The sequence below is a fragment of the Choristoneura fumiferana genome, chromosome 2, assembly GCF_025370935.1.
Source record: "Choristoneura fumiferana chromosome 2, NRCan_CFum_1, whole genome shotgun sequence".
In the NCBI taxonomy this organism is placed as follows: domain Eukaryota; kingdom Metazoa; phylum Arthropoda; class Insecta; order Lepidoptera; family Tortricidae; genus Choristoneura; species Choristoneura fumiferana.
In genome coordinates, this window is record NC_133473.1 from 14,707,815 (window position 1) to 14,732,899 (window position 25,085).

General features: G+C 38.5%; 5 protein-coding genes across 5 annotated transcripts; 3 read left to right on the forward strand and 2 right to left on the reverse strand.

The window, feature by feature from the left end:
- The first annotated feature begins 5,699 nt into the window (after positions 1–5,699).
- Positions 5,700–6,788, forward strand: LOC141445488 (malate dehydrogenase-like). The gene has a single exon (XM_074111327.1). It carries the CDS (start codon positions 5,700–5,702, stop codon positions 6,786–6,788), a length of 1,089 nt encoding a protein of 362 aa, XP_073967428.1.
- Positions 6,789–9,035: 2,247 nt separating this feature from the next.
- LOC141444408 (malate dehydrogenase-like) lies at positions 9,036–10,283 on the forward strand. The gene has a single exon (XM_074109963.1). The coding sequence runs from the start codon at positions 9,129–9,131 to the stop codon at positions 10,200–10,202; it is 1,074 nt and encodes a 357-aa protein (XP_073966064.1). The 5' UTR covers positions 9,036–9,128; the 3' UTR covers positions 10,203–10,283.
- LOC141444419 (malate dehydrogenase-like) lies at positions 10,191–11,458 on the reverse strand. The gene has a single exon (XM_074109972.1). The coding sequence runs from the start codon at positions 11,291–11,293 to the stop codon at positions 10,253–10,255; it is 1,041 nt and encodes a 346-aa protein (XP_073966073.1). The 5' UTR covers positions 11,294–11,458; the 3' UTR covers positions 10,191–10,252.
- A 110-nt stretch (positions 11,459–11,568) lies between these two features.
- Positions 11,569–13,119, forward strand: LOC141444429 (malate dehydrogenase-like). Its single transcript, XM_074109981.1, has one exon. The coding sequence runs from the start codon at positions 11,670–11,672 to the stop codon at positions 12,672–12,674; it is 1,005 nt and encodes a 334-aa protein (XP_073966082.1). The 5' UTR covers positions 11,569–11,669; the 3' UTR covers positions 12,675–13,119.
- Positions 13,120–13,198: 79 nt separating this feature from the next.
- LOC141444439 (uncharacterized) lies at positions 13,199–24,942 on the reverse strand. The gene is made up of 13 exons (XM_074109989.1): positions 24,521–24,942; positions 24,376–24,408; positions 24,213–24,278; positions 22,641–23,038; positions 22,060–22,206; positions 19,975–20,101; positions 18,347–18,433; positions 17,489–17,546; positions 17,185–17,187; positions 16,660–16,729; positions 16,205–16,407; positions 15,061–15,336; positions 13,199–14,637 (listed from the first exon to the last, which is right to left on the reverse strand). The coding sequence occupies exons 1-12, from the start codon at positions 24,596–24,598 to the stop codon at positions 15,065–15,067; spliced, it is 1,542 nt and encodes a 513-aa protein (XP_073966090.1). The 5' UTR covers positions 24,599–24,942; the 3' UTR covers positions 13,199–14,637; positions 15,061–15,064.
- Between the last annotated feature and the right edge of the window lie 143 nt (positions 24,943–25,085).

Below are 25,085 nucleotides of genomic sequence, written 5' to 3' on the forward strand. Positions count from 1 at the left end.
GCACGGATATATGTAAACTCATATATATAATGTATTCTCATCCAACCCTATAGTGTGGGGTATCGTTGGATATGTCTTTTAAAACCATTAGGGTTTGCTAACGCGATTTTTCAATTCAGTGATATGTTTGCGAAATATTCAACTTTAATAAAATTTTCATTAAAATCGAGCGTCCCCCCCACCCTCTAAAATCTAAACCGGTGGGTGGCAAAATTTGAAAAAATTCAGGATGGTAGTAAGTATATCAAACTTTTAAGGAAAACTATAACGGTTAAGTTTGCTTGAGAATTATTAGTAGTAATGGCTACGGAACCCTATTTCGGGCGTGTCCGACACGCTCTTGTCCGGTTTTTTTTTTCGAAAACGATTGCAATATGTTTTACTGTATTAAAAGTACCTACTGACTTTATGGGGACTTTTTTTTGATATAAATCAATCGTACTGATTTTAATAGGCGACGTTCGATCCAATTATCGTTATCATTGCTATTGTAGTGGGACTGTAACGAGTATAAATTAAGGGCAATTAGCAAGAGCCATAAATCGTTGGCTCCCGGGGGCGTCATCGAACGCAATTTATTGCTTTTCTTGCTAGTGCTAACGCTGTATCAACCAATGATACTGATATTCGTTCAGAGTCAGCGTAAAGAGAGCTAGTGTGCATGATTGCTTAATGCTCAGTGCCTCTGAATTACTCCTGGTTTTTACTTGTAGTTGATCGTTCATGTCACTCTTCTTATTCAAATTTCACCCACTTCCGCGGTACCTATTTCGATAAAAAACAAATAGGTACTGTCTTCTGTGTTACCATAATCAACGAAAAATCTATAACTACGCACTTCAAACATAGGTGTGAGTCATCTCCTAGCACTCTCCTAGTAGGTATGTAGTAGCAAGGTTTGCATTGATTTTAGTTTACAAACATCTCGTCGATTGGAAACACCGCTTTACCCTTTTAGATTCTTAGTTACAAAGGGACTGTAAGAATTCGAGAGCTAAAGAAAAACGAGACGATTTCGATTCCGGTTAGTCGCAAAAACGCTGGCTGAATAGACCCGGAGTAATTTAAGACATCAGCTCATTAGAGATACAATATACTATTACAGCACTAATTGAAGGCAGTCGCACGGAGACAAACGATGTACGCAGATATTTGCTTTTTACTGGATAACGATCGCGCTTTGTGTCCGATCGAGTTTTTTCGCGGCCCATTAAATGAATGTGAACGAATGTCAACAAGCATGCTAGGAATCAGTGATACCAAGTATGGTAACTAATCTATTTTGTTAGGTAGCAATATGAGCTTGCTTGGGATTGTAAATATATTAACTATTACTTTTTGTAAACTTAGGTCTTTGACAATATAAAAAAATCGTGAAAATTCAAATATGTAGATTTGTGTTGGAAAACAATAAAACTGAGTAGGGATGTCTCTTAGAAAATACTTCATTAGAACCAAATTAGAACTAAGAAACAAAAATAAAAACAGACTTATAACAAAGCAATAAGAACTAGAAAATAAATAACAGAAAAAACTAGCTTCATTTCTGTCTTTATGTTCCGTGAACTTAATCAACTTATCTACTTAAAATAATATCCTACATCCATCTTATAAGACATCCCCAAAATAAAATAGTTACCACATCTAGAATCTTCGTATTTTTTTTTAAACCCGCATTCAAAATAGGAAACGTCTTAATATGCCGTAATATGGTACATTTACTCCTACGAGGGTTCACATTCGACAGATTTCTATTTGTAAAATGTAAGCCTTCTTTTTGTCTACTTACTTTACAAAAACAATTGGAGGAAACAATTATTTATCTAGGATTTTTTTTTCTTTTGACATTGTAAAATATCTTTACCTTCAAATTAATAAACAATAAATTCCGTTTCCGATTTCGAGTGTCAAACCAAAACTCTTTCGCACATGTTCGCTTGAGGTCTGGCCCATCAATCACGACGGGAGGCGGAGCAGTAAGCAGTACCCCCGAGGAAAAAGTTTAACGTGTGTAGCCTGATTTATCGGTGTAGTTGGAATTATCGCCATTTGCAATTCTTGCCGCGGGTTCAAACAAGGCGGGAAAACGGCGCGGGGGACTATACTTGTTTGGAAAGCTAATTTGTTTGCGTTAGCGTTACACTTATAATGATATTAGGAAATGAGATATGATTTTGCTTTACAATAATCTAGTTTCTATTGTATTGATTCATCATAATAAAATAGAAGATTTTTTTTAAATAATGAGCTACGATGTCGGGTTCACAAAATGATGATTAGGTACCTATTTAACTGCTAGTATAAACTCGTACTAGACGTAAGAATTTTATAATCTCTATTTAAAAAGAGTCCATCTTTCTTTTTCAGAACCTAGTTAAAATAACATCTATTAGATAGGTACCTACCTAGTACCTACCTACCAAGTATTAGGTACCATTAGTAGTTATTTAGGTTGTCTTCTACGCTAGACCTTCGTGAGAAAATATTTATACTTCTCTACTCTACTGTCCTTCTGTAGATTAATATAAACTCGATCCATACTAGTCTTTCCGAAATACTCACAGAAGCCCAGATCACACCCCCGGGACTCTTTGCGCCTGCAACTTGTGAACGTTACGGACTTTCCGATCACCTCGTCTTTTCGACAACTTTTACTCGATAACCTGAAGAATTTACAGATTTCCTTCTAACTTGGCTTGAAGATCGTTCAAGCTGCATTTAATTTGTACTGTATGATCTACTCAAATAATTGGCAGCACGCAGATTGAAATAAAATATTGCAGACACATTATAGATATGTCAGAGAAGTACTTTTTTGGTGATTTGTTTATTTTAGTAATCGCTCTGAAGCGATAATGCCGTCTAACTAATTTTTACTTTATTTACCTACTGAGGTATCGTAGGTATTGGTTTTTACTTACCTGTTACATCAGGTAATAATACTATATCAACCTACTTGATAACTGCGAAGCAACCCTTAGTCAGTTAACGGCTGATGACCGTCAAGCGCGACATTAAACTAAATGTTAGGCCGTCCGTCCCAAGCCGATTATCTTAGAGCTAACCCGTCGTTGGCCTCATTGGCTGCAGTTAACTGTGATCGTTTGAGGGTTGTGTCGGTTCACACATGACCGAATTCGCAGTTATGCGGGGCAGTGAAACCACGGCTTAACGACGACTAACCCAACTATTAAATCAAATCCAGGTTGCTCTCATGTACCAAATAAGTGTTCAATTTGGCTTTGCGTACATTACAAAAATTTCAAGCAGTTACGAAAGCCACGATTTTTAGAAGTTGGACCATTATGGTAGAAAAATGTAAGTAAGTTTTTATGACTTACCTTAGTCCTTCTTCCACGTCTTGCGACTTTTATACGGGTATCTCAAATTTGTAAATTGTGTTTATTCCTTTAACCCACACTGCTAATAATGGTCAGAATCACAATAAACTCTGTTTTGCATCCATCTATTAAGTAACAAAAAAAGTTAGCAAAGTTCACACACAGTCCCAATCTTAAGTATATTTTAGTGAAAAAAGTTATTGGTAAACTAACTAACTAATTTGGCTCAGGGACCCAAAGAGGGTCTTGGCCTCCGAAACGAGAGCATGCCATCTGTCCCGATCGTGCGCAGCCTCTTGCCAGTCGTGGACTGGTAAAAAAAAAATTTTAATACAAGCTTTTTTTGCTTACTGTACTTTTTGTTGACTGTACTTGTATTGTCACCCAAACTACATTTGCATACCAAATTTCAAGTCGATGCCATTAACCGTTGAAGAGTTCCGTCCTGTGGAGACGATCCTGGCAAGACTACCAGGATGTCACTACCAGATTATTGTATTGTCACGCAATCTACATAAGTATACCAAATTTCAAGTCAATCCAACTACTGGAAGTTGGTCGAATTCAACTAGCAAGATTTGATTACAGACAGACAGACAACGGGACAGGTGAAACTAAATAAAAGCTTGCAATAGTAGCCACGTTTATCGCAGTACTAGGTACCTCGTACCCAGCAGTTTTACCTGAACATTCCTCCAATGACCGCTTTGCGTCGTCCCACACTATTTCCACGGTGTTATTGGACCGCAGTAGTCAGCTAAATAGGAAGAACACCTAAACTGTCTTTCGACGAGTTGTAAGTACCATATGATTTTATTTTGCTTTCATTGTCTAAATATTTACGAATAGTGTCACGTGTAGGTTGCAAAAATGGCGTTTTCGGTGCCTACTTCATTGTAGGTACACCTACTTAACTATTATTATTAACAATGGTTAGAGAACCTGACTACGAAGCTTAAGATCCCGGGTTCGATCCCCGACCGGGGCAGATATTTGTATGAATAATACGAATTTTTGTTCTCGGGATTGGATTTTTAATATGTATTTCTTCTCGTTTAAAATATGGCTTTTCTGTCCTAATTAATAGGACAATTTCGCCAGTGTCAAGGTAAACTCTCTTTGAGAGGGACGTTGTACGGTAATTGTAGTTTTTGCAACTTGATAGTAAAATTCCAGAAACCACGTGGAGACCACTTGCGCATTAAAAAATGTTAGACACGAGAGCAATATAGAATTTTAGGATCACTGTTCACTGTTAAGGTTAATCGCCGCATAAAACACTATCAAAATTATACTTCAACTAGCCAAAGAAACAGAAATAGCAAAATTAGATATTGTCTACATCCGCCATCTTCGAATGCTACAAATCGAATCTAATATGTATTTAAGTATGTGTTTGGAACTAGGTCAATTGGTGTCAATAATGTAATGTCCCATGACATTTATTTATTTTATTTAAATTTCAGAAGGGTAAAGATGATAGGAAACTTTACAATTTATTTTTTAACCTGCTGGAAGGAAAAGTAAAAGAAGGTGAGGCAGAGGTAGGCCAACCAATTTTGACCAGGTGAATGAGAAAACGGGTGTCGTGTCGTATCAGGAAGCTAAACAGCTGGCCGAGGACCGTGCGGAGTAGCGATTACTCCACTGAAAAAAGCGTAACTCTAATTTAAGAAGAAGAATATGCAAAATATACTGAGCGGCAAAAAATCTGGCCCTCAAATGTATGCAGAATCGGTAATTTTGTATGAAGGGTGGGCCAAATTTTGTGCCGCTAAGTATATAAATATAAATAACTTATTTAGTTCAGATATCTCGGAAACTGCTCTAACGATTTCAATGAAATGCTATGGGGTTTTCCGGGATGAACAATAAAACAAAGTAAAGCCTGAGTTCCTATTTAGCACTCGGTAGAATCCTGTCCCGGCTATTCTCTTGATGTCATCCTTCCATCTCATCTGCGGACGTCCTGGAAACTGGATGCAGGTAGCACAGAACAGAGAGGTGGAGAAAGCTTCAGCCTACACCAAAATGGTAGAAAATGGCTAAGAAGCATTTTCCGCACTTATCAAAAAAAACTTGATAACGACAGCAGAGGCTCCCTGCGACAGGGTTCCACCGAGTGCTAAATAGGAACTTGTCAGGCTTTAAAATATATGTATACCTAAAGCTGATTTGAAACGTACCTTTGTACATTTTTATATTGTTCTCTCTGATAGATACGAGTAAATTCGCCATTCTAGCGTCGAAAAGCTTAATCTGTGGAACACTTTTGGCATTTGAGTTACGTCAAGCACAATGATATCCAAATGAAATCGTTCTGAGACTGAGAATACCTATTAATCAAAATTTACAGTCATGTTCCGTCTGGCCGGGCCCGTAAAACATTTGGTGGGTCTCGGCAAATATTTCGCGCGCTTGCAACGGTTTTGTTCCAAAACTTCTAAAGTTCCAACGGATAAGACTTCCAGAAAAAAATTTCAAGTGTCCATAATTGGAGGCACGAGTCAGACGGCACAAAGCCTATCGTTGCTTCTCAAAGAACATTTGCTAATAAATCGTTTGATGTTGTATGATCTCCCGAAGTCTACATGCGGTTTAGGCATCGACTTGTCCCATATTCCTAGCCAAACACTCGTAGAAGGCAAAGGTGGCTATATTGGGTCTGCGCTCCGTGACTCTGATATAGTAGTTCTAGCTTGCAGCGAGCCCAGAAAAACTGGTCAGACGGACTATGATTTATATAGAGCTAACGCAAACCGCATAGTACAATCAGTAAAAGAAATCTGCAAACACTGCCCCAAAGCTTTCATAGTTAACCTCACGGAGCCAATCAACTATACGGTACCGCTTACCAGCCTAGTCCTGCACTCCTCCCGTTGCTACGACAGCTCCAAAGTATTAGGAGTTACCGGTACTGACGGAATGAAAGCACAGGCATGCCTTAATTTGCTTTATAAGATACCTCCAGAGCAACCGGTCAATGTGCCCGTCATATGTGGACATTCAGCCAAAACTGCTGTACCATTACTGTCGCATATCACGCCATGGTTCAATGTTGACGCTTGTGCTTCTATCATGATTACGGAAATAATCCGAGAATCTGAGGGCCGTATTGTAGCGTTGAAGCGTGGGTCCGGGCAATCGTGCTGCTTAACTGCCTATGCGGGTTTTAAAACCGTATCCGCAATTCTTAGTGCGTTAGATGGTGTTCCTAAGAAAGATATCGGGTTTGTAGCTAATAACGATTATGATACTAAGTTCTTTGCTGCGCCAGTAAATATCACAAAAGATGGCATATCCGACGTGGCGGAATACAAGTTTGTCGGGAGCATAGAAGCAGCTTACCTGAAAGACGCAGTAAAAGAACTTCGCAATGAAATCAACGAAGCAGAGACGTATTATAACGAAGCAATCAATGATAAGAAACCGACACAGATGTATTAGGACAGCACGAGTTAAATATAAACGGCTCAGAACTGTTTCAATTTATTATTCAACTAGCCTTATTATACCTAACCCTCGACTTTGCTTGTGTAAACCATTAGGTCTGACATCTGAACTATTTCGAGATTTTTTTAAATTCCCATGGGAAGTCCCGTATATACTTACTACATCGTGGTTTTCATTATGAGACCTGTGCAAATTTTTATATCTTTAGACTAACCGATTGAGGTTTTTGCGATTTGACATGCGTACAGTCGCTATCAAATATTTCGGAGCGGCCAAGGTGATCAAAAATATCGACCTTAATAATAGAGTGCATGTTCCGATATTTTTGACCATCTTGGCCACTCCGAAATATCTGATGGCGACTGTACATTCCGATCCCATGGGAATACCAGATTAAAGAGTAGGTACAGTCACCAGCACCAATATCTGACACAATAAGCGTGCATAAATATCTAATACGACTCTATTTCTAGGGCCGGAAGGACGTGTCAGATATTTTTGCACGCTCCGCTGTGGCAGATATTATATGCTGGTGCCTGCTACCTACCTAGCCTATATGATATTTAAAGACAGCTATCTACAAACCAAGTTTCACGCAATTCCGTTTATTAGTTTTAGGTTGAAAAAGTAGGTAATAAAACAGTTTAGTAAGTTCTATACATTGAAACATTTCATGAATAATAGATAGGTACCATCAGCCAAATATATGGTCAACCACCTTAAAGTTGATAATCGTTTGCATGTCATAAAACAATAATGCCAATAGACGTGTCTGTCAACTTGAAAGTTCGACTCAAATTCGACTTTAGCGACATATTCATTTGATAGGAAGTTGTTTAAAAATTGATAGACCACTTATTTGGCTGATGGTACCTACCTAAGCGTTCAAGTTTCTATTAAGTCTTACGTAAGTATGTCCCTTGTATTCTGAGTCTGAGGGGTAGTGGATGGGAATTAAGCCAACCATTCCGGGACTGAGTCGAGACTCGGAACACAAGGGACATACTTACGTAAGACAGTAGTGTAGCATACTTATTATTTTATTCTAACTTGATTGAGAGCAAACTATTCAGTTCTAGACATCTCCTCAATGCGTAGGTAGGTACACAGTAGGTACAGTCGAACAAATTGAATCATGACCCAGGGTGGAACCTTTTAATAATAAATTTCACTATGATTTCCTTGACAAAAGTATAAGACTGGCAAGGTATCCCATGGCCTCTAGGTTGGCAACGCATCTGCAATCCAATGGTCATCCCTTTACCAGACCCACTTGCTCGTTTGCCATCAATCGAATAAAAATCTAAATAAATAATGACAAAAGTATAAGATGTCAAGGTAACAAATGCGGGAGATTACATCCAATTCATCCCTTTCCAGACCTTTCCAGCAAGGGTTTCTCTTTTAGTTATGTCATCAAAATCCCGAGGGTTTATTCAAAGCTCGAGTTATAGTTCATACACAATTTGTATACCTATTATGATTTATTGTTAGCCTTTAATTCTGTCTGGCTGGGATATTAAAGTACCCTACTCAAACCTGCAGTGCCCTTCTTAGTGCGTTTTCACATTATCCGATCCGATATCGGTATCCGACGACGATGGACGACACCCGATAGCAGACACCATGTGCTGTTTTCACATATTTCAGACTAAATCGTTCCGATACAGCCGCCACGGCCGGCTCATAATGGCCGGCTCGCATCGGGCAACTGAGATACACGCATAGCACACAATATCGTCCATTGACGACCGGATGGCCAAGTGGTTGGAGAACTTGACTACGAAGCTTGAGGTCCCGGGTTCGATTTCCGGCCGGGGCAGATATTTGTGTGAATAACACGAATGTTTGTTATCGGGTCTTGGATGTTTAATATCTATTTAAGTATGTATTTATCTATATAAGTATGTTTATCCGTTGCCTAGTACATATTTCATACATTTTACGTGCCCCGATATCGTATCGTCGTCCGATACCGATATCGGACCAGATAATGTGAAAACGCTCTTACAGCGCCACACCTACTTACTAGTTAGCTGTTACTTACAACGTGCTGACATTAAAATACAATTTTTAATAAGAAGAGAATAAGAGCGACAAAGAAAGACATTTTTTTTTATTTGTCATAGTTCCTAGCCATGAACCCATGAACTCAACGTAATAAACAAGTTTGTGGCAAAATCGAGGCAAACGAAAAGGCTGCTAATGGTAACCCTGCAAACGCATCACTCAAAACGTAGAACTGTAAAAATGACATAACATGACAAATCCGCGAAATGATAAAGAAGTTGAATAAAATTATCAGTTCAGCTACAATTCCTAACTAAATTTATTATGTCTCGTCTCTTAGGCTTTTTGGCACATATTTTAGGCACGACTAGGTACTTTTCAGGCCTTCAACCGTGGCTCGTAAGAAATGGACCACATATCACCATCAGAAGGCACTTCCAAGTGTCCATCCTCGGAGGATCGAATCCGGTGGCGCAAACCTTATGTCTCCTCTTGAAGGAGCACCCATTTATAAGCCGTTTATTACTATTGGACTGTACCAAGTCGACATGTGGTGTGGCTATGGATCTGTCTCACATACCCAGTGAACCAATAGTACAGGGACTGACATATTCCAAGAACACTGCGCTTGCCTCAACCGACATAGTGGTCGTAGCTAGCGCCGAGCCTAGGAAACTTTTCCAGACAGATTACGACTTGTTTAGGACAAACACAAGCCTCATCATCAACTCGATGAAAGAAATTTGTACATACTGCCCGAAAGCTTTCATAGTCGACCTTACGGAACCAATTAACTATACAGTACCGTTCATCAGCCTAGTCTTGGAAGCTAGTAATGCATACGATAAGGGCAAAGTTCTCGGTGTGACAGGACGGGATGCAATGCGAGCCCAAGCTTGCCTTCAGCAGCTCTACAAACTACCTCCAGATAAACCAATATCCGTGCCCGTCATATGTGGCCATTCACCAACAACTACAGTCCCACTACTTTCGCATGTTACGCCATGGTTCAACGTTAATAACTTTGCTGCTGTCATGATCACAGAGCATGTCCGCGGCACAGAAAACAAACTAATAACCGTGAAAGGAGGTGAGGGACAATCCTCCATTTCGATGGCATACGCCGGTTTCTGGACGGTCGCCGCTATTCTTAAGGCACTATCTGGTTGTCCGATGAAGCATATTGCGTTTGTGGCTAATGACGAATATAAAACTAAATATTTTGCTGCCCCCGCAACTATTACGAAGGACGGAATAACTGAGGTAGCAAACTACAAAGTACTCAGCATACTGGAAGCTGCTTATTTACAAAATGCAATCCGAGAGCTCGCTAATGATGTCTCCCATTCAGAAATGTACTTCAAAGAACTTAAAGAAAAGAATCCGTTCAAGATTTAACTTTATTTCAAAATAAAACTTACAAAATGTTATCATGACAGTTTCTTAATTTAACTGTAATCATGTCCCGAAGATTCTACTACGTGAACAAATTCTTCTCCCTGTGTTATGTCTCGATTTAGTACAGGCAACGACTTCTGTAAGAGCTCCCATTCATAATTGTTCATATTGAAGTTACAACAGGTTTCAATAATTCCTTGAGCACCCACGTTGATAGGCCCAGAGAAAAATCTTGTTCCATAGTGTGGATTCGCGGTATAACTGTTGACTGTTACTTCGGCACCATTAATGGCATTTACTATCGCAGCAGTAAACTCGTTGATCGACCAAGCCATGGCCATCGTTGCCGAATCCATGCCTTGTTTATTAATGATAACTTCAACTCCAGCTTTCCTCAATTTTCGTGTTAACATATCAGCTCGGTTGGCGTCAATAGTGTAACCCCCAGGATGTATATTAGAAAACAAAGGTACAATAGTCTCATCAGAGTGGCCTCCGATAACAGGTACCTGTAGCTTCCGAGGATTTACTTTCAGAGCGTCACCGACGAAAGCTCTGGCTCTTGCTGTATCTATATGCGTAATGCCGAATAGTTTGAAAGGATTGTAGCAATTGTAACTCATTAGTAGCGTACTCGCAAAAGGGATTATTGAATTTATAGGATTGGTAGAGATAGCTAAGAATGCCTCTGGATTGTGTTTTGAAATTGTTTTACACAGCGTTTGAATGGGGGGCGCGTTTGAAGCGAGCATTTGTTCTCTTGTGCTGCCGAGTTTGCGAGCTACTCTGGAAACCATAAGAACGAGTTTAGAGTCGCGAACAGCGCTTGGAAGGTGTTGTTCGCCTGCGAAGGCAGCCACAGCCGGTCCTCCAGGTATATAAGCCAATTCCAGAGCTACCCCTCGAACCTTCTCGTCGTTGTCGTATAAGTGTAGCCTGGTTATTTTATCATTAAACTTGAGTAACATGGCCAGATTAGAGCCTATATCACCAGCAGCACCAATCACAGAAATTTGAACAGTTCTTATTTGAATACTTTGTGTGTTTCTATTTCGGTATTTTAAAACGGGCAAAAATCTTTTACAAAACATTGTTATGGTGGATACTTTAATAATTTGAATCGATTTTTTTTTTGCTTGTATTTATTGTGATATGACGGGAGCGTGAGAAGATTATGACTATTTATGACAGAGTCAAGACAGAGTGTATGAAACTGTGACCACAGACTACAATATTAGGTAGAACTGAAAAAAGTAAATGCAATAAACCTACATACAAAATAAACTTATAAAAATCTCACATAAAAATACTACAAAAACTCTGGTTCGTATCTTCCAATGACATCAAATTAAACGTCAATCAACAAGCTCTTTTGTCAATAATTCGGGTAAATTTTACAAGTTATTTAATACTGTTGGGCACTTTTTTACTACTTCATACAACCTTTTAGACGATTTATATTCCAACATGCTGGTTACAAGGAATTTCGCAAAATGTTTGGTTCAAAGCACGATAAATATGACTGCGAGATCATACCAAGTGAGTGTAATGGGAGGTGCCAGCGAAATCGGTCAAATCATCAGCTTCATGTTACGAACAGAACCTTCTGTGACCAGTCTCGTGGTTCATGATATGCGTGAGAACACGCCGGGAATAGTGCTAGACCTGTCGCATATCCCCGTCAATTCCCGCTTAATGGGCTTCTGTGGACATTCCACCATAGAACGAGCTTTAAAAGACTCCGATTTGGTATTATTCGTCGGAGGAGTAATTAAATCTCCCACGCTAACAAATGAAGCATGGTTCGAGACGAACACAGCATTCATAAAAAATATAGCGGCTAGAGTTGGCAAAATGGCCCAGATGCCTTTTATTGGTATCGTCACGGAGCCTATAAATGTGCTTGTCCCGATGGCCGCAGAAATAATGAGATGCCACGGCGCTTTCGACCCTAAAAAGTTGTTTGGAATCACTACCATAGACTGGATTAGAGCGCAAACGTTGTACGCCACGGAGCATAAGATGCCGCCGAAAACGTGCTTCGTGCCTGTGATAGGTGGTCATTCAGAGAAAACTATCATACCTCTGCTGTCACACAGCAGGCCGACCACTAATATGAAAGATCCCGAAATCATGCAGTTTACGAGAAAAATCCAAGAGTGCGATGACATCGTGTCACAAGCAAAGCAGGGTTTGTCGTCGACAATGTCTATCGCATACAGCGTCGTGATGTTTGCTCGAGAAATATTTAGGGCCCTGGATGGACAACGAGTTAAAGTAAACGCTTATGTGGAGAACAACGATTTTGGCACGTCATACTTTTCAGGACTCGTAAACGTAGATAAAGATGGCATGAAAAGCATGCAGAGATTCACCAAGATATCTCAATACGAATGCAATCTGCTGGAAAAAGCTACTGAACAGCTTAGAAAAGACGTAGCAAGGGGGAAAAAGATATTGGAAGTGGCGTAACAATGTTAAACATGCGCTGTTTTTAAATGTTTTTTGTTCGTACTTTTTGTAATGTAATAAAAATATATTGACAAGACGCTATGCTGCGTCGGAAATTTACTTGTCTTCTAAACAAAGCATTGTGTGAGGTTGTACCCACTTTCTGTGCCCAACAACATAAAATAAATTAAAATGCTTGTATGATCATTTTCAAAACCAGAGGCGTTATTATTGTCTAACGCACTCGGAATCGCAATCGTTTTCATCGCTTCTTTCTGTCACGTTTTTAGAACGAGAATAGAAAGAGATAGTGAATACGATCACAAGCTTTCACGCGTTAAACGGCCTCAGGAGGCGTATTGCCTAAAGTTTCTGACGCTCGCGATCGCAATCAAATGACAGATTTCGCATACAAAAATCATTAGATTGCGATCGTGAGCGTGAGAAACGTTAGGCAATACGGCCTCAGGTAACTGCTTACAACTGCTTACATTTTTTAAATATCTTGGCAAATAAATATTCCACAAAAAAATATAAGAAAAACATTTACCAAGTTTCGGACATTTATTTACATACAACCCTGGCAATTTCATACAAATCGAGAACTAAAGAAACAAATCCAAGGAAAATTTAATCATATCACAGAGAACAATCAATTCATTTAACTCTTGACTATTAAGTAAAACAATAATCATTATTAGACAATATAATTACTAACACGAGACATATAGTAACTATATTTAAAAAAAGTATCAATACTGAACACGTTCATTTTGGCTAATCAATTGATTTATATTTCCTGAACTTCTAATAATAACTCATTTACAATCCCGCTCATTTTTGAATAGTTTAAAAAAAACTATAGCAAATAGAATTTATTTTCAATCAAAAGTAAAGCTTTTCCAAGTTTAAATTAAATTTTAACCTAAAAAAAACATCAAATAAAACGAAAAACGCGTAGAATAGCATACCTCAAAAATAATGTACACAACAAAAAAGTTTTGAAACTTCAGTGCTACAAGAAACTGGACGAAACAATATTATTGACGTAACGATAGTCTTTCTGTATCCACAACCTATAAAAGACTTGCACAATGTTCGATTTAAGAGCGCGCCGAGCTTCTAGCGCATTTATTGCATTCATTTTATCCCTTTCTGTATATTGATTAATGATTACTAGTAAAGATTTCGTTTTGAAAATCATGTGTAAGATAGTCGAGGATTTACACAAACACAAACATCACGCCTGTATTCCCAAATGGGGTAGGCAGAGCACACGAAACGTTACCGCTTCGGAGCAACTTTTAGCAATTTTAGGTTTTAAGTTTGACAAAAACGGTACAATAGTGACAGGTTGCTAGCCTGCGAGCAACCTAGCGAGCTGCTAGCTGCTAGCGAGGATTTACACTATAAATCATAATCATATGCTGTAGAAACATGATTACTTGTAGTGTAGTTAGTACGATAGAAAGAATCCCAAAGTAGTCTTTAAAAAATAAAAAAATAATAATAAATATTTCGCGGCAGGTTAAGAGTTTTTGAATGATAAAAGACTAGATGTTTTCTATCGCGTATACAAGTTACATTTTTAGAAATACAAACAAAATAAAAACGTGCACGTTCTGACCAACTTGAGCCGGCTCGCTTCGCCCTTATCCGCCCCACTTCCCCCATAATATCCACATTGATTAGCGCTAGAAGCACGTGCCCCCTTAAATTTTCAATAACTTCTTAGTTACAGTACACTATTTTTAATTAATACTTAGATGGGCCTAATAATGAAGCCAGTACAAAAAAATAATATAGATCAATATACAATTAAGGTAAATTTCATTTTTAAAAATGGAAATATACTTACGGAAGTTACGGACTAGCGGCTTAATATCTAGTTAACAATATTGGCTACAGCATCACTAGTGTTCCAAAATCTAATAACACATCAACACTGACCCACGAACATTTTTGATATGAAGACAAGATTAATCTGAAAAGAAAATACGCTCTAATTAGATTATTGAAAATAATACAACATTTTTGCAGACTGTACAAAATAAAATAAAATAATAAATAAATCATTCGTAAGTAAATTACCTAATAGAAAATAAATTAAGTTTAAAAATAATCTAAAACTAAAATTATTTGATATTTAGGTAATATCTTCAGAAGTCAATATAAAAGTGCAAGCCAGTATAGAGTAGTAAGAACCAAAAGGGTTTCCGTACCAAAGTACCGAAAAAATATTTTTATCATTTGTTCAAAGAAACCATTGTAAAACACACTATGATAATCTCGAATGTCTACCAATTACGGTTTGAAAGATTCAGCTCTCTAACTATATAATAAAGTTCAAAAGGTCTAAAAAAAGATTGACATTTGGGTATAAAATCCTAAAGAAGATTTTTCTTACCAGTTTATTCCTCGTTGCTTTTACTAATCTCACTGCCCGACTCGCTCACTGAGGTGGAACGGATGCTTATCGACGTCTCCTTGAACTGGCTAATGAAGTCTAGAAGCTTCTGCAAGTTCCTCTGTGTCTTTATCTGATCGGCCAACAACTGCCTTTTCTCCGCGTTATGATCATCCAAGTTTTCTTTCAACGAAGCGGCCCGAACCTCCAATTTCCGTAACTCGACGCACAGTTGGATATTCTTTTCTTGGAGTCGCTTACGCTCCGCTAGTTTATCTGAAATGTGATAGAATAACGGTTCGGAAACACTGGAGTATATCTGTAGGGCGCCTGGTGGTTGTTAAGAATCACTGGTGGTAGTGACTATTTCTTTACAGCGCCTGGTGGTACTTAGGAACCACTGGTGGCAGTCTCTACCTCTATACAGCATCTGGTTGTTAGGAACCACTAGTGTTATTATGAACGATAAATACCTCTGTAAAGGAACCACTGGTAGTGGTGGCTACCTCTGAAGAGCGCTTGGTGGTTATTAAGAACCACAGGTGGTAGCGAATATGAGCACGGGGAGGGGGGTGCAAGGGGGTGCACTTGCATCCCCCTGACGTAGAAGAAAATATATGAAACAAGACTACGATACAGAATGAAATCTATAGGCAAATGCACCTCCCTATATGCAGATGCAAGATGCAAAGCACCCTTCTGAAAGTAATCCAGCCGGCGCCCCTGAGCGATTACCTCTGTAGAGCGCCTAGTGGTTATTAGGAACTACTGGTATTAAAGAGTACTTCTACAGGGAAGTACCTCTGTAGAGCGCCTGGTGGTAGTTAGCAATCACTGGTAGCACTGACTACCTCTGTAAAGGGCTTAGTGGCTATTAAGAACCATATAGCGATAGCGAGAATCGATAGAAGATAGCGAGTACCCCTGTAGAGCGCCTGGTTTTAGTGACTACCTCTGTTCAGTGCCTGGTGGTACTTAGGAACCACTAGTTGTTGTGACTCTATACCTCAGTAAAGTGCTTGGTGGTTATTTAGAACCACTGGTGATAGCGAATTCCTCTGTAGAGCGCCTGGTGATAGCGACTACCTCTGTTCAGCGCCTGGTGGTACTTAAGAACCATGGTAGTAGTAAGTACGGTAAGTACCTCTGTAAAGAGCCTGGTGGGTGTTCGCGGGCGGGGCGGCGGCGGGGTCCGGGTCGGGCAGCGGGGCTCCGCACGCGCAGCGCCCGCCCGCGCCGCAGCCCGTGTGCAGCCACACCGAACACGAAGTGCACCAAACCAACAGCGACGCCACGTCTGTACACATAAACCGTAAATTAGAATGACAGCCACAAGGACAGATGCAGCTTTATAGCAAGGGCGGGGGTCACATGGTCAAATTCTAGTTATTTGTTCCGCAAATTAAACATTAAATAACATTAATCAAATAACAAAATCAACTGTCCCTTTTTTCGCAGTTTGTGAAAATATTTCTGTTGAATCGTAGATTTTTTACGTATTGAGTGAAACATCTTGTAACAATAAATATACATAACTCATTTGCTTCGCAGGCACTTGCATTTCGCACTAATTTTTTACTTGGCGCATTATGCAGTTGCAGACCTGGAGTTTCTACTGATAAACCTGCCGGCAATGAGGCGGCCCAGGCTGGTTTGCCGTTGCTCCATCCTGAAACAGTTATTGATACTAGAGCAAGCTTAAACAGGTGTTTTCAAATGATTACGGATTATTGATGCACAACTATCTGGTTACTTTGACTGAAAAACCTTGTAAACTAACAAGTAGAGCACCACATGTTAGACTGATGTAGCATGGTCTGCGGTTGTGTTGCTTTGAAGACGAGCTCTGGTTGAGTTCGAAACGCGTCAGTGTAGTGGTGGTGATAGATGGATTTGTGTGATTTGTATGTGTTCTTACAGTGCGGAGGTGGAGGAACTGCATAAACGAAGCTATCATTATTTATTTATTTTATTTTTATTTGACTGGATGGCAAACGAGCAAGTGGGTCTCCTGATGATAAGAGATCACCACCGCCCATAAACATCTGCAACACCAGGGGTATTGCAGATGCGTTGCCAACCTAGAGGCCTAAGATGGGATACCTCAAGTGCCAGTTATTTCACCGGCTGTCTTACTCTCCATGCCGAAACACAACAGTGCAAGCACTGCTGCTTCACGGCAGGATTAGCGAGCAAGATGGTGGTAGCAATCCGGGCGGACCATGCACAAGGTCCTACCACCTGCAAAATAGGTAATTAGGTCGCGGGTCGCAAAGTAATTGTTTTAGTATATTGATATGGATCTCCGCAAAGTAACGCCTGATTCAATAAATAGAGAGTAGTTTTTGAGAACCCCAATCAACTGCTTTCTGATGGTTACGCGTGCGCAAAGCCACGGGTATACACTAGGTAAGTACATGTACTTTACCTTTAATTTCAGCAGACGATCCGGACGGTGACCCTTCACGCGACTCTTTGTTTTGGCTCTGAAACTTTGCAGTAAACAGTTTAAAATGTAGTCACTGGCAATGTACTATCTAGTTTAAGGTTATTATCATAAATACAGGGCGTACCGCGACGATTGAAGCCCTTTTAAACTTGAAGTATAACATAGTAACTTAAAGCCTAAATAAAGAAAACATTATACCATTGGTTTCAAATTCGACATCATCATTTTCACCACCTGGTGCTATTTTTCTGAGCAAATTCACATTTATAAATATTCTGGTTTTTAGAAGGAATTCAAAATGAGTTTTTTCATAAATTATGAAAGTCAATGCATAATACTTTTAACCCCCGACGCAAAAAGAAGAGGTGCCTGTCTATGGCATCGTAGCTATCAAACGAATGGACCGATTCCGATGCATTTGAAGAAAGCTGCAGGGCCACTACGAAACTCGAAACTCGAAGTTCGTGTCGTGCGGTCCCTCTCGCTCTCGTATTAAATAGTATAAGTGTCAGAGGGACCGCATGACACAAACTTCGAGTTTCGAGTTTCGTAGTAGCCCTGCTGGTTCTTAGCTGTGTATCATTAAAATCGGTTCATCCGTTTTTGAGATATTGAACTTTGAAATGACAATGTCGGGGGTTTTTCAACTTTTCAAAGTTGGTTCGGTTATACATTATGGGGCTCTTTCTTTAGTTACAAAGCTTCCTACAGACACCTACAGAGAAAAGGGTTTTCTACTCGGGGCAGTTTCCTTAATTCCTGGGCCACAACAGCATGCTTGAAACTAGGACGTACAACAACCTTAATGTAGTTTGTTAAATAGATATTGTGCCTTACCTGTTGTTTGCGCAGCTTCGCAGACCTGGTCTGTGGAGGGTCATTGTGTGACTGTAAATACGGGAACTGGTTGTACTTCTTGCGCTTCTGCAAAAAATATAGTTAGTTAGTAATTATAAAATTAAGTACACATTATTTGGAAATATTATTTGTAAACAATAATTTTTAGGGTTCCGTAGTCAACTAGGAAGGAACCTTTATAGTTTCGCCATGTCTGTCCGTCTGTCTGTCCGTCCGCGGCTAAGCTCAGAGACCGTTAGTACTAGAAAGCTGTAATTTGGCATGAATATACATATCAGTCACGCCGACAGCGGTAAAATAAAAAAAATATATAACATTTTTTAGGGTACTACCTTCCATAGACGTAAAGTGGGGGTGATTTTTTTTTCTCCGTTAACCCTATAGTGTGGGATATCGTTGGATAGTTCTTTTAAAACCATTGGGGGTTTGCCACGACAATTTTTCGATTCAATTATCTGTTTGCGAAATATTCAACTTTAAAGACCTTTTGACGACCAGATGGCATAGTGGTTAGAGAACCTGACTACGAAGCTTGAAGTCCCGGGTTCGATTCCCATGTCGGGGCAGATATTTGTATGAAAAATACGAATGTTTGTTCTCGGGTCTTGGGTGTTTAATATGTATTTAATTATGTATCTATATCTATATAATTATATTTATCCGTTGCTTAGTACCCATAACACAAGCTTTGCTAAGCTTACTTAAAAATTTGAAAAAAATTAAAGATGGTAGTAACTACATCAAATTTACAAAGTAAATTGTAACGGATAAGATTGCTTGAGAATTATTAGCAGTTTAAGAATAAATAGCAGCCTAAGGTATCAAATATACCTAAACTTGAAAGATTCCGTAAGTAGTACGAAATCCTTAGAAAAAAATCTTGATTTTTTTTTCCTAATGGCTACGGAACCCTATCTAGGGCGTGTCCGGTTTTTTGATAAGTAGAATGGAGTGAACAGATAATTTCCGGAATTTACAATCCAAGGTTTGAATTGAATCTTCTAGCAGTGATTACAGTTACCCTAACCGTAACAACTGCACTAAATTTACACATCCAATAGGTTGCAGAGTTTGCCACCCGTGTTCTGCTGCTGAGTGAAGAATCCCCATGTATGCAGAGAAGTGAACCCATTATGGTTGTAAAATTGTTTATTTTCCAATAAATTGTTTTAAATTCATTTTTGGTCTAACTTTTGATCTTTCTAGTGATAGTTTTTCCACAGAAGTGACCTTCTTACCTAGTAACTACTAGTAAGTTATCTAGTATGTTAAATTATATTACTTTAACTCCCCCAGAAACAATACTTCAATATTGAATAGGTATATCGGAGTAAGGTACAGTCAGAAGCAGAAGTGGATGAACAGTTGCGGTGCTCAGAATGATCTAAACTTTAGATTCTAAAGTAATCTAAACACTCTCTTATTGCCTTGCAGTAGAGTCGTGTATAGATCATTTTGAGCAGCGTAAACACTCATCCACTTCTGCTGCTCACTGTACCTACCTATTTGTTTTCACGTTACAATAATTATGGCCTTTAAAAGCCTCAAAGTTCATTAAATGTCACAAAACATACCAATTGCAAAATTAAGATATTTTCTAAACTTACAGGTAGCATGTCATAGTTTCCATACAAGAAGTCATTTCGGTTGGTACTTGTTGTGGATCTCTTGCGGCGTTCGCTCCTCTTTTTCTCCAATACCTCCTTTTGCGCTGGCGTCACCAAACCTAGAAGCCTGTAATTATACAAATGATTTTAGGTTTTCTTGGCAATGAGTATGAATTTAAATGATCTACAGCAAGGCAGGCCAATGGACTTTTTAGCTGGGCAAATTTATTTTTAGTCTTGAGTTGACGCCGGGTCACTACATTCAGAGGTATATACGCACATCACTATTCAAATTATATAAGGAAGAAAAGCTGGCCCATCAACTTATTGAAGGCCTGGGTATGATCAGCCTTGTTCTACATGGTATGTGAATGAAGGAATTAAACAATCGTCATTTCCATCATCAGCCTGTAATGCTAAACTACTGGACATGGGTATCTATCATGATCATGACACGTCACTGAGCTCGATCTTCTCTTCCAAGCCCTGCCCGCAGCCTTACAAATAACATCGCCCCACCTAACTAAGAACTGTTCAATTTACTAAGCGGACATACTTAAACCTACACTTAAACTTCGACTTTCACACTATTTCTATAAACAGTTGATAGTTATGATTTTACCAATAGTTTTGTTATTTCCGTTAATACCAAATACCTTTCACGATGGAGCGAATCAAAATTAAAAATCGCAAATTGATTCTGCAAAAATGGTGCACAGGCCACTATTCCTACGGAAAATTGAAAAAATGTTTAAATGTTCCAAGTCAGCTGTATACCAAATCATTAAATAATTTGGAGATGATCATACGCTTGACGACTAACCAAAATCACGGCACAAATGCGGCCCAGCAAATCCAAAAGTCGAAGAAAATGTGCTGAGGCTGCTAGCATCGAAAAATTACATGTCAGTTCGCGATTTTGCTAAGAAAGAGCGAGTTAGCGTCGGCAGAGTACAAAATATCAAGAAGAGAAATAATATATACGAACCTACAAGAAGCAAAAAATGCCAAAAAGAAGTGCCGAGCAGCAAATACGATCCAAAAAATGGTGTCACAACTTGTACAACATTTTGCTGCAGGACAAATCCCGTCTCGATGCATATTAATGGACGACGAAACGTATTAAAAACTCGATAGTAATACGTTACTGGGGACTCAGTATTACAACGCAGTCATAGGTGAAAATTTACCCGATGAGGGAAAGTCTATAAAAATGGACAAATTTGGAAAGAAAGTCCTTAAGTCTTTTTTGCAACCGAAACTATTGGTGGCGACATTTATAGAAAACAATGCATCCAAAAACGTTTGTTTCCCGTTTATCGAAAGAATAAACCACACCTTTGTTTTGGCTGATCTAGCAAGTGCTCACTATGCCGGCCAGACCATGGATCTATTAAATTCAAAAGACATCGATTTCGTTCGAAAAAAAGGCAATCCACCAAATTGCCCAGAACTCCGCCCTATCGAACGCTACTGGGCCACAGTAAAGAGACATTTAAGAAAGGATGGCCGAGAAGCTAAAAAATTAACAGTTACAAAAAAAAAATAATGAGCAGAGCTGTTTTTACTGCCCGCTTAGTAAATTGAACAGTCCTTACAAGGCACCCTACTTAAAGGCTTGTTAGTGTTTGCTTTTTGAGGTATAACTTGTATAGACACCTGCAAAAATATCTGACACATCCTACTGGCTCTAAAAATAGAGTTGTATCAGATATTTATGCACGTTTTCTTGAGTCAGATATTGGTGCTGGTGACTGTATGCTCAAAAGTTTAATGGCTTTCTTTCAACATACAACATATTGAACATCTGTTTCAATATGTCGTAAGTCGACGCGTATTTCATAAAGACAAATCAGTTGAAAGAATAACTACCAAATTTCTTATGTGAAGCAAATTTTCAATGAAATAAAAACTTTACATATACATACTAAAATAATATCCAAAATCACAAAACTAGGAATTCTCAGCTTGGTCTGTAGAACTATGTACCTATGTAAAACAAGTCACGACTTACGAGTTTAAAGAACCATTGGCCTCAGACCTTCAGCACCAGTTTGTGAGATTATACTGTAATCGTTAACACACCTCATAAACAACTCCTGGGACACTGGTTCCCCAGGCTGCGGCAGCGGCGGCGGCGAAGGCGTCGGCGACAACTGCGCGCCTTGCGAAGAATCCGAGTCAGACTGCTGCTGCTCCGGCCAACTGTTCTCATGCTCGAGGTTAGAGCCACTGTAGAAAACAATCATCATCATTTAGATCTATGCATCTGTTTCAGACCAATTTTGACGTATTGCCTGTGCAATGTCTCTCTGTCAATGTCTTTTGACTAGACCAATGCCTGACTGAGGCCCACCCAGTGCGAATTGGGAATTTTATACACGCCAGGTTCCTCACGGTGTTTCCCTTCACTGTAAAGCTCATACTTAGTAAATTTCCAATGTAATTTTGCACATAAATTCCAAAAAACTTAAGAGGTGGGAGCCTGGGCCTGAGCCTTGAACCCACTACCCTCAATCTTGAAAGACAATAATTCAAACCATCAAACCACCATGGCTTGACAAGCATTTATCTGACCCAATGTGAAGAAATGCCACAATATTGTTCAGTATAAGAAGGGTCCCCTTCCCTTTCTTGCAATTGATTTAAAATGAAAGCCTACTTACATAAACGCCTCTTTGACTTTGTTCAGAGCACTAGCGAAGTTGTTCCTACTATCATGCACCTTTGGAATTGCTTGATAGTTCCTGGGATATTTCTCTTTCTCATCCCCATCACTATGATTAGAATTCTCCTTTTCGTTGGATGATTTATTCTCAGTCTCCGAGTCTGATATGTTATCTTTCACATCATTATAGTTTTCTGACTTAATATGTATCTCGTTAAGTACAGAAGGTTTTAGTAACGAAACTGTTCTGTTTCTGCTGCGGTATTGCAATTGGTGGTCCCTCAGTTGCTGAGCTACGTAACGGTTATCATTTTCTATGTTTGTTTGTTTGTTTCGTGACTTCAAACGCTGTTGGTAAAGTTCTAGTTCTCTCCTAAGCCTATCAACTACTAGTTTCTGAAAAAAATACACATAGATTTAGAAGAAAGACATTCAAATACCAAGACTGGCATAACTTACTATTTTTAGTTGACTCGTACATTCAGTAATTGGGTTTTGAGACATTAGAGGATTAAATATTATCTCAAAAGAAAAAAACGAACCCTTACACTCTCACTAGTGTTTCTATTAGTACTTCTGGCCAATTCCCATAATAATAATTTATTTTCAGTATTTTTAGCCATTTTCTCTGAATTTACTGAACCAATTAAATATAAATTTGGTACACGCCTACAGTCCTATTACCCAAAGATGGGAGTGTATTGTGTGTGTGTAGTGTTACCTTGTAATTTTCTCTCTGAGTGCCTGTTTTCTGTATTGCTTACTATTGTGATGTACAATAAAACATCTAAAATTATGTAATAAAATTGCATTGTGTAGCAAAAATGAATAAATATTATCTGCAGACACACTGTGTAAACAGTTTTGCAGGGCTATGTGCAAAAAAAACTATGTAAAAATTTCATTTTCAATTCATATCGGGGTCTCCTTTGAGCCAGGGAACTTACAAATAAAAGTGTTGTGAAGTATCAAATCTTTTTTATATAATTTTAAAATTAATTAAGTTATTCTAGAAAACAACGAAAATTTTACCACTAACTCCGAAACTACTGCATCACGAATTTTTAGTCTTGTATAGGAAATGTGCTTTTTGTTATAGATTACAAGAAAACTTGCACAGTCTATGGTCTGGTTGTCTTAAAAGTGCTTGGCACATCCCCCAATATTGTGCACACATCTGTACGTAATTAAATGCACTTTACTACCAAGTAATAAATCAATAAATGAAATAAATATCATGGGACAAAATTTACACCAATACCTGGGTAGCAAAAACATACTTATAGATAAATATTAGACATCCAAGGCGAAACATGCAGTTTAGATTTTATAATTTTCAACCTACTGTAACAGACTGTGATGTAAACTGATTAATTTTAATAATTGCAAATTGCTATCAAAAAGTAACTGAAGGCAATGCAACATTGCGTTTTGTTTGATCTGAATGTCTAATACCTAAAACAAATTTTAATACATGAACTCACTTTTGTGTACTTAATTGCTTATAAGTAAAGTAAAAGTAAAAGTGTTTGGTAGTAATACATCACATATTAAGTAGGTAACAACTTACTTGTGCTTGTCCAATGGCAATTATTTCCTTTTCAGCTTCTTTAACTTTTGACTTGAGGTGCAAATTCTGTAACAACATTATAAGTTATGTTATTGTTAAGATCAGATAAATAAGTATGTACTTCATAAACAAAAGTCATCATTTCCAAATTATCACAACTTACATTTTCGTCCTCTTGAAGACGCGTAACCCAAACCTATAAAAGAATTAATAAAAGGGTCAGTGAGCATATCAGAATCAAAAATAAATTAAAAACATACCTTGTATTGTAAGTTTAAAACAAGTAGCATTATAACAACTTCACCTACCTGGTGCACTCGTATCGCATTTTTCAAGTCCGACTGAGTTTTACGAATATCTTCCTTTATTTCATTAGATACTTCCATGGTAAATTTTGTCCTTTTAATATATTTGTAATTGGTGTCACTCGTATTTTAAAACAATAAACACTTGCGCGACTTCATTATGTGCTACATGATTATTATTTTCAACATTTATTTTTAGACATAAACGGTTTTCAAAAGAAATGATGTAAATAAGTTCGAAACTAAACCAAACTCACTATAACCAAGGGTGATATAATTCTATTACACTCACAAAATATCAAATTAATAAAGTAATTCATAGAACTGAAAATAATTAAAATTAAATGCTTTCGCTATTTCCTCGGTTTTGTTTCCGTCAGTCCTTCCTCCCTCAGTGCCTCAACTCACTCAGTCAGTCACTTACTTACTCTACTCGCTCGACTCGACTCGAATCGCTTCGCTTGCCACCCCACGAATCTTCAATGAACGAAGAAGTCAACATCGCTTTTACATCTCTTTTACATGCTGCGGTTATGACAAAGGTGGCAATAGCAAGTCGATATCTCAT

Bases quoted from the DNA above. Each gene is read 5' to 3' on its own strand.
- LOC141445488 (XM_074111327.1), top strand. From the start codon at position 5,700: ATGTTCCGTCTGGCCGGGCCCGTAAAACATTTGGTGGGTCTCGGCAAA.
- LOC141444408 (XM_074109963.1), top strand. From the start codon at position 9,129: ATGTCTCGTCTCTTAGGCTTTTTGGCACATATTTTAGGCACGACTAGG.
- LOC141444419 (XM_074109972.1), bottom strand. From the start codon at position 11,293: ATGTTTTGTAAAAGATTTTTGCCCGTTTTAAAATACCGAAATAGAAAC.
- LOC141444429 (XM_074109981.1), top strand. From the start codon at position 11,670: ATGCTGGTTACAAGGAATTTCGCAAAATGTTTGGTTCAAAGCACGATA.
- LOC141444439 (XM_074109989.1), bottom strand. From the start codon at position 24,598: ATGGAAGTATCTAATGAAATAAAGGAAGATATTCGTAAAACTCAGTCG. The intron at 23,039-24,212 runs GTAAGTTGTTAC...TATTTTTTTCAG, and splicing joins TTGCCATTGGACAAGCACAA to AAACTAGTAGTTGATAGGCT. The intron at 17,547-18,346 runs GTAAGGCACAAT...GCAAAGTTTCAG, and splicing joins CGAAGCTGCGCAAACAACAG to AGCCAAAACAAAGAGTCGCG.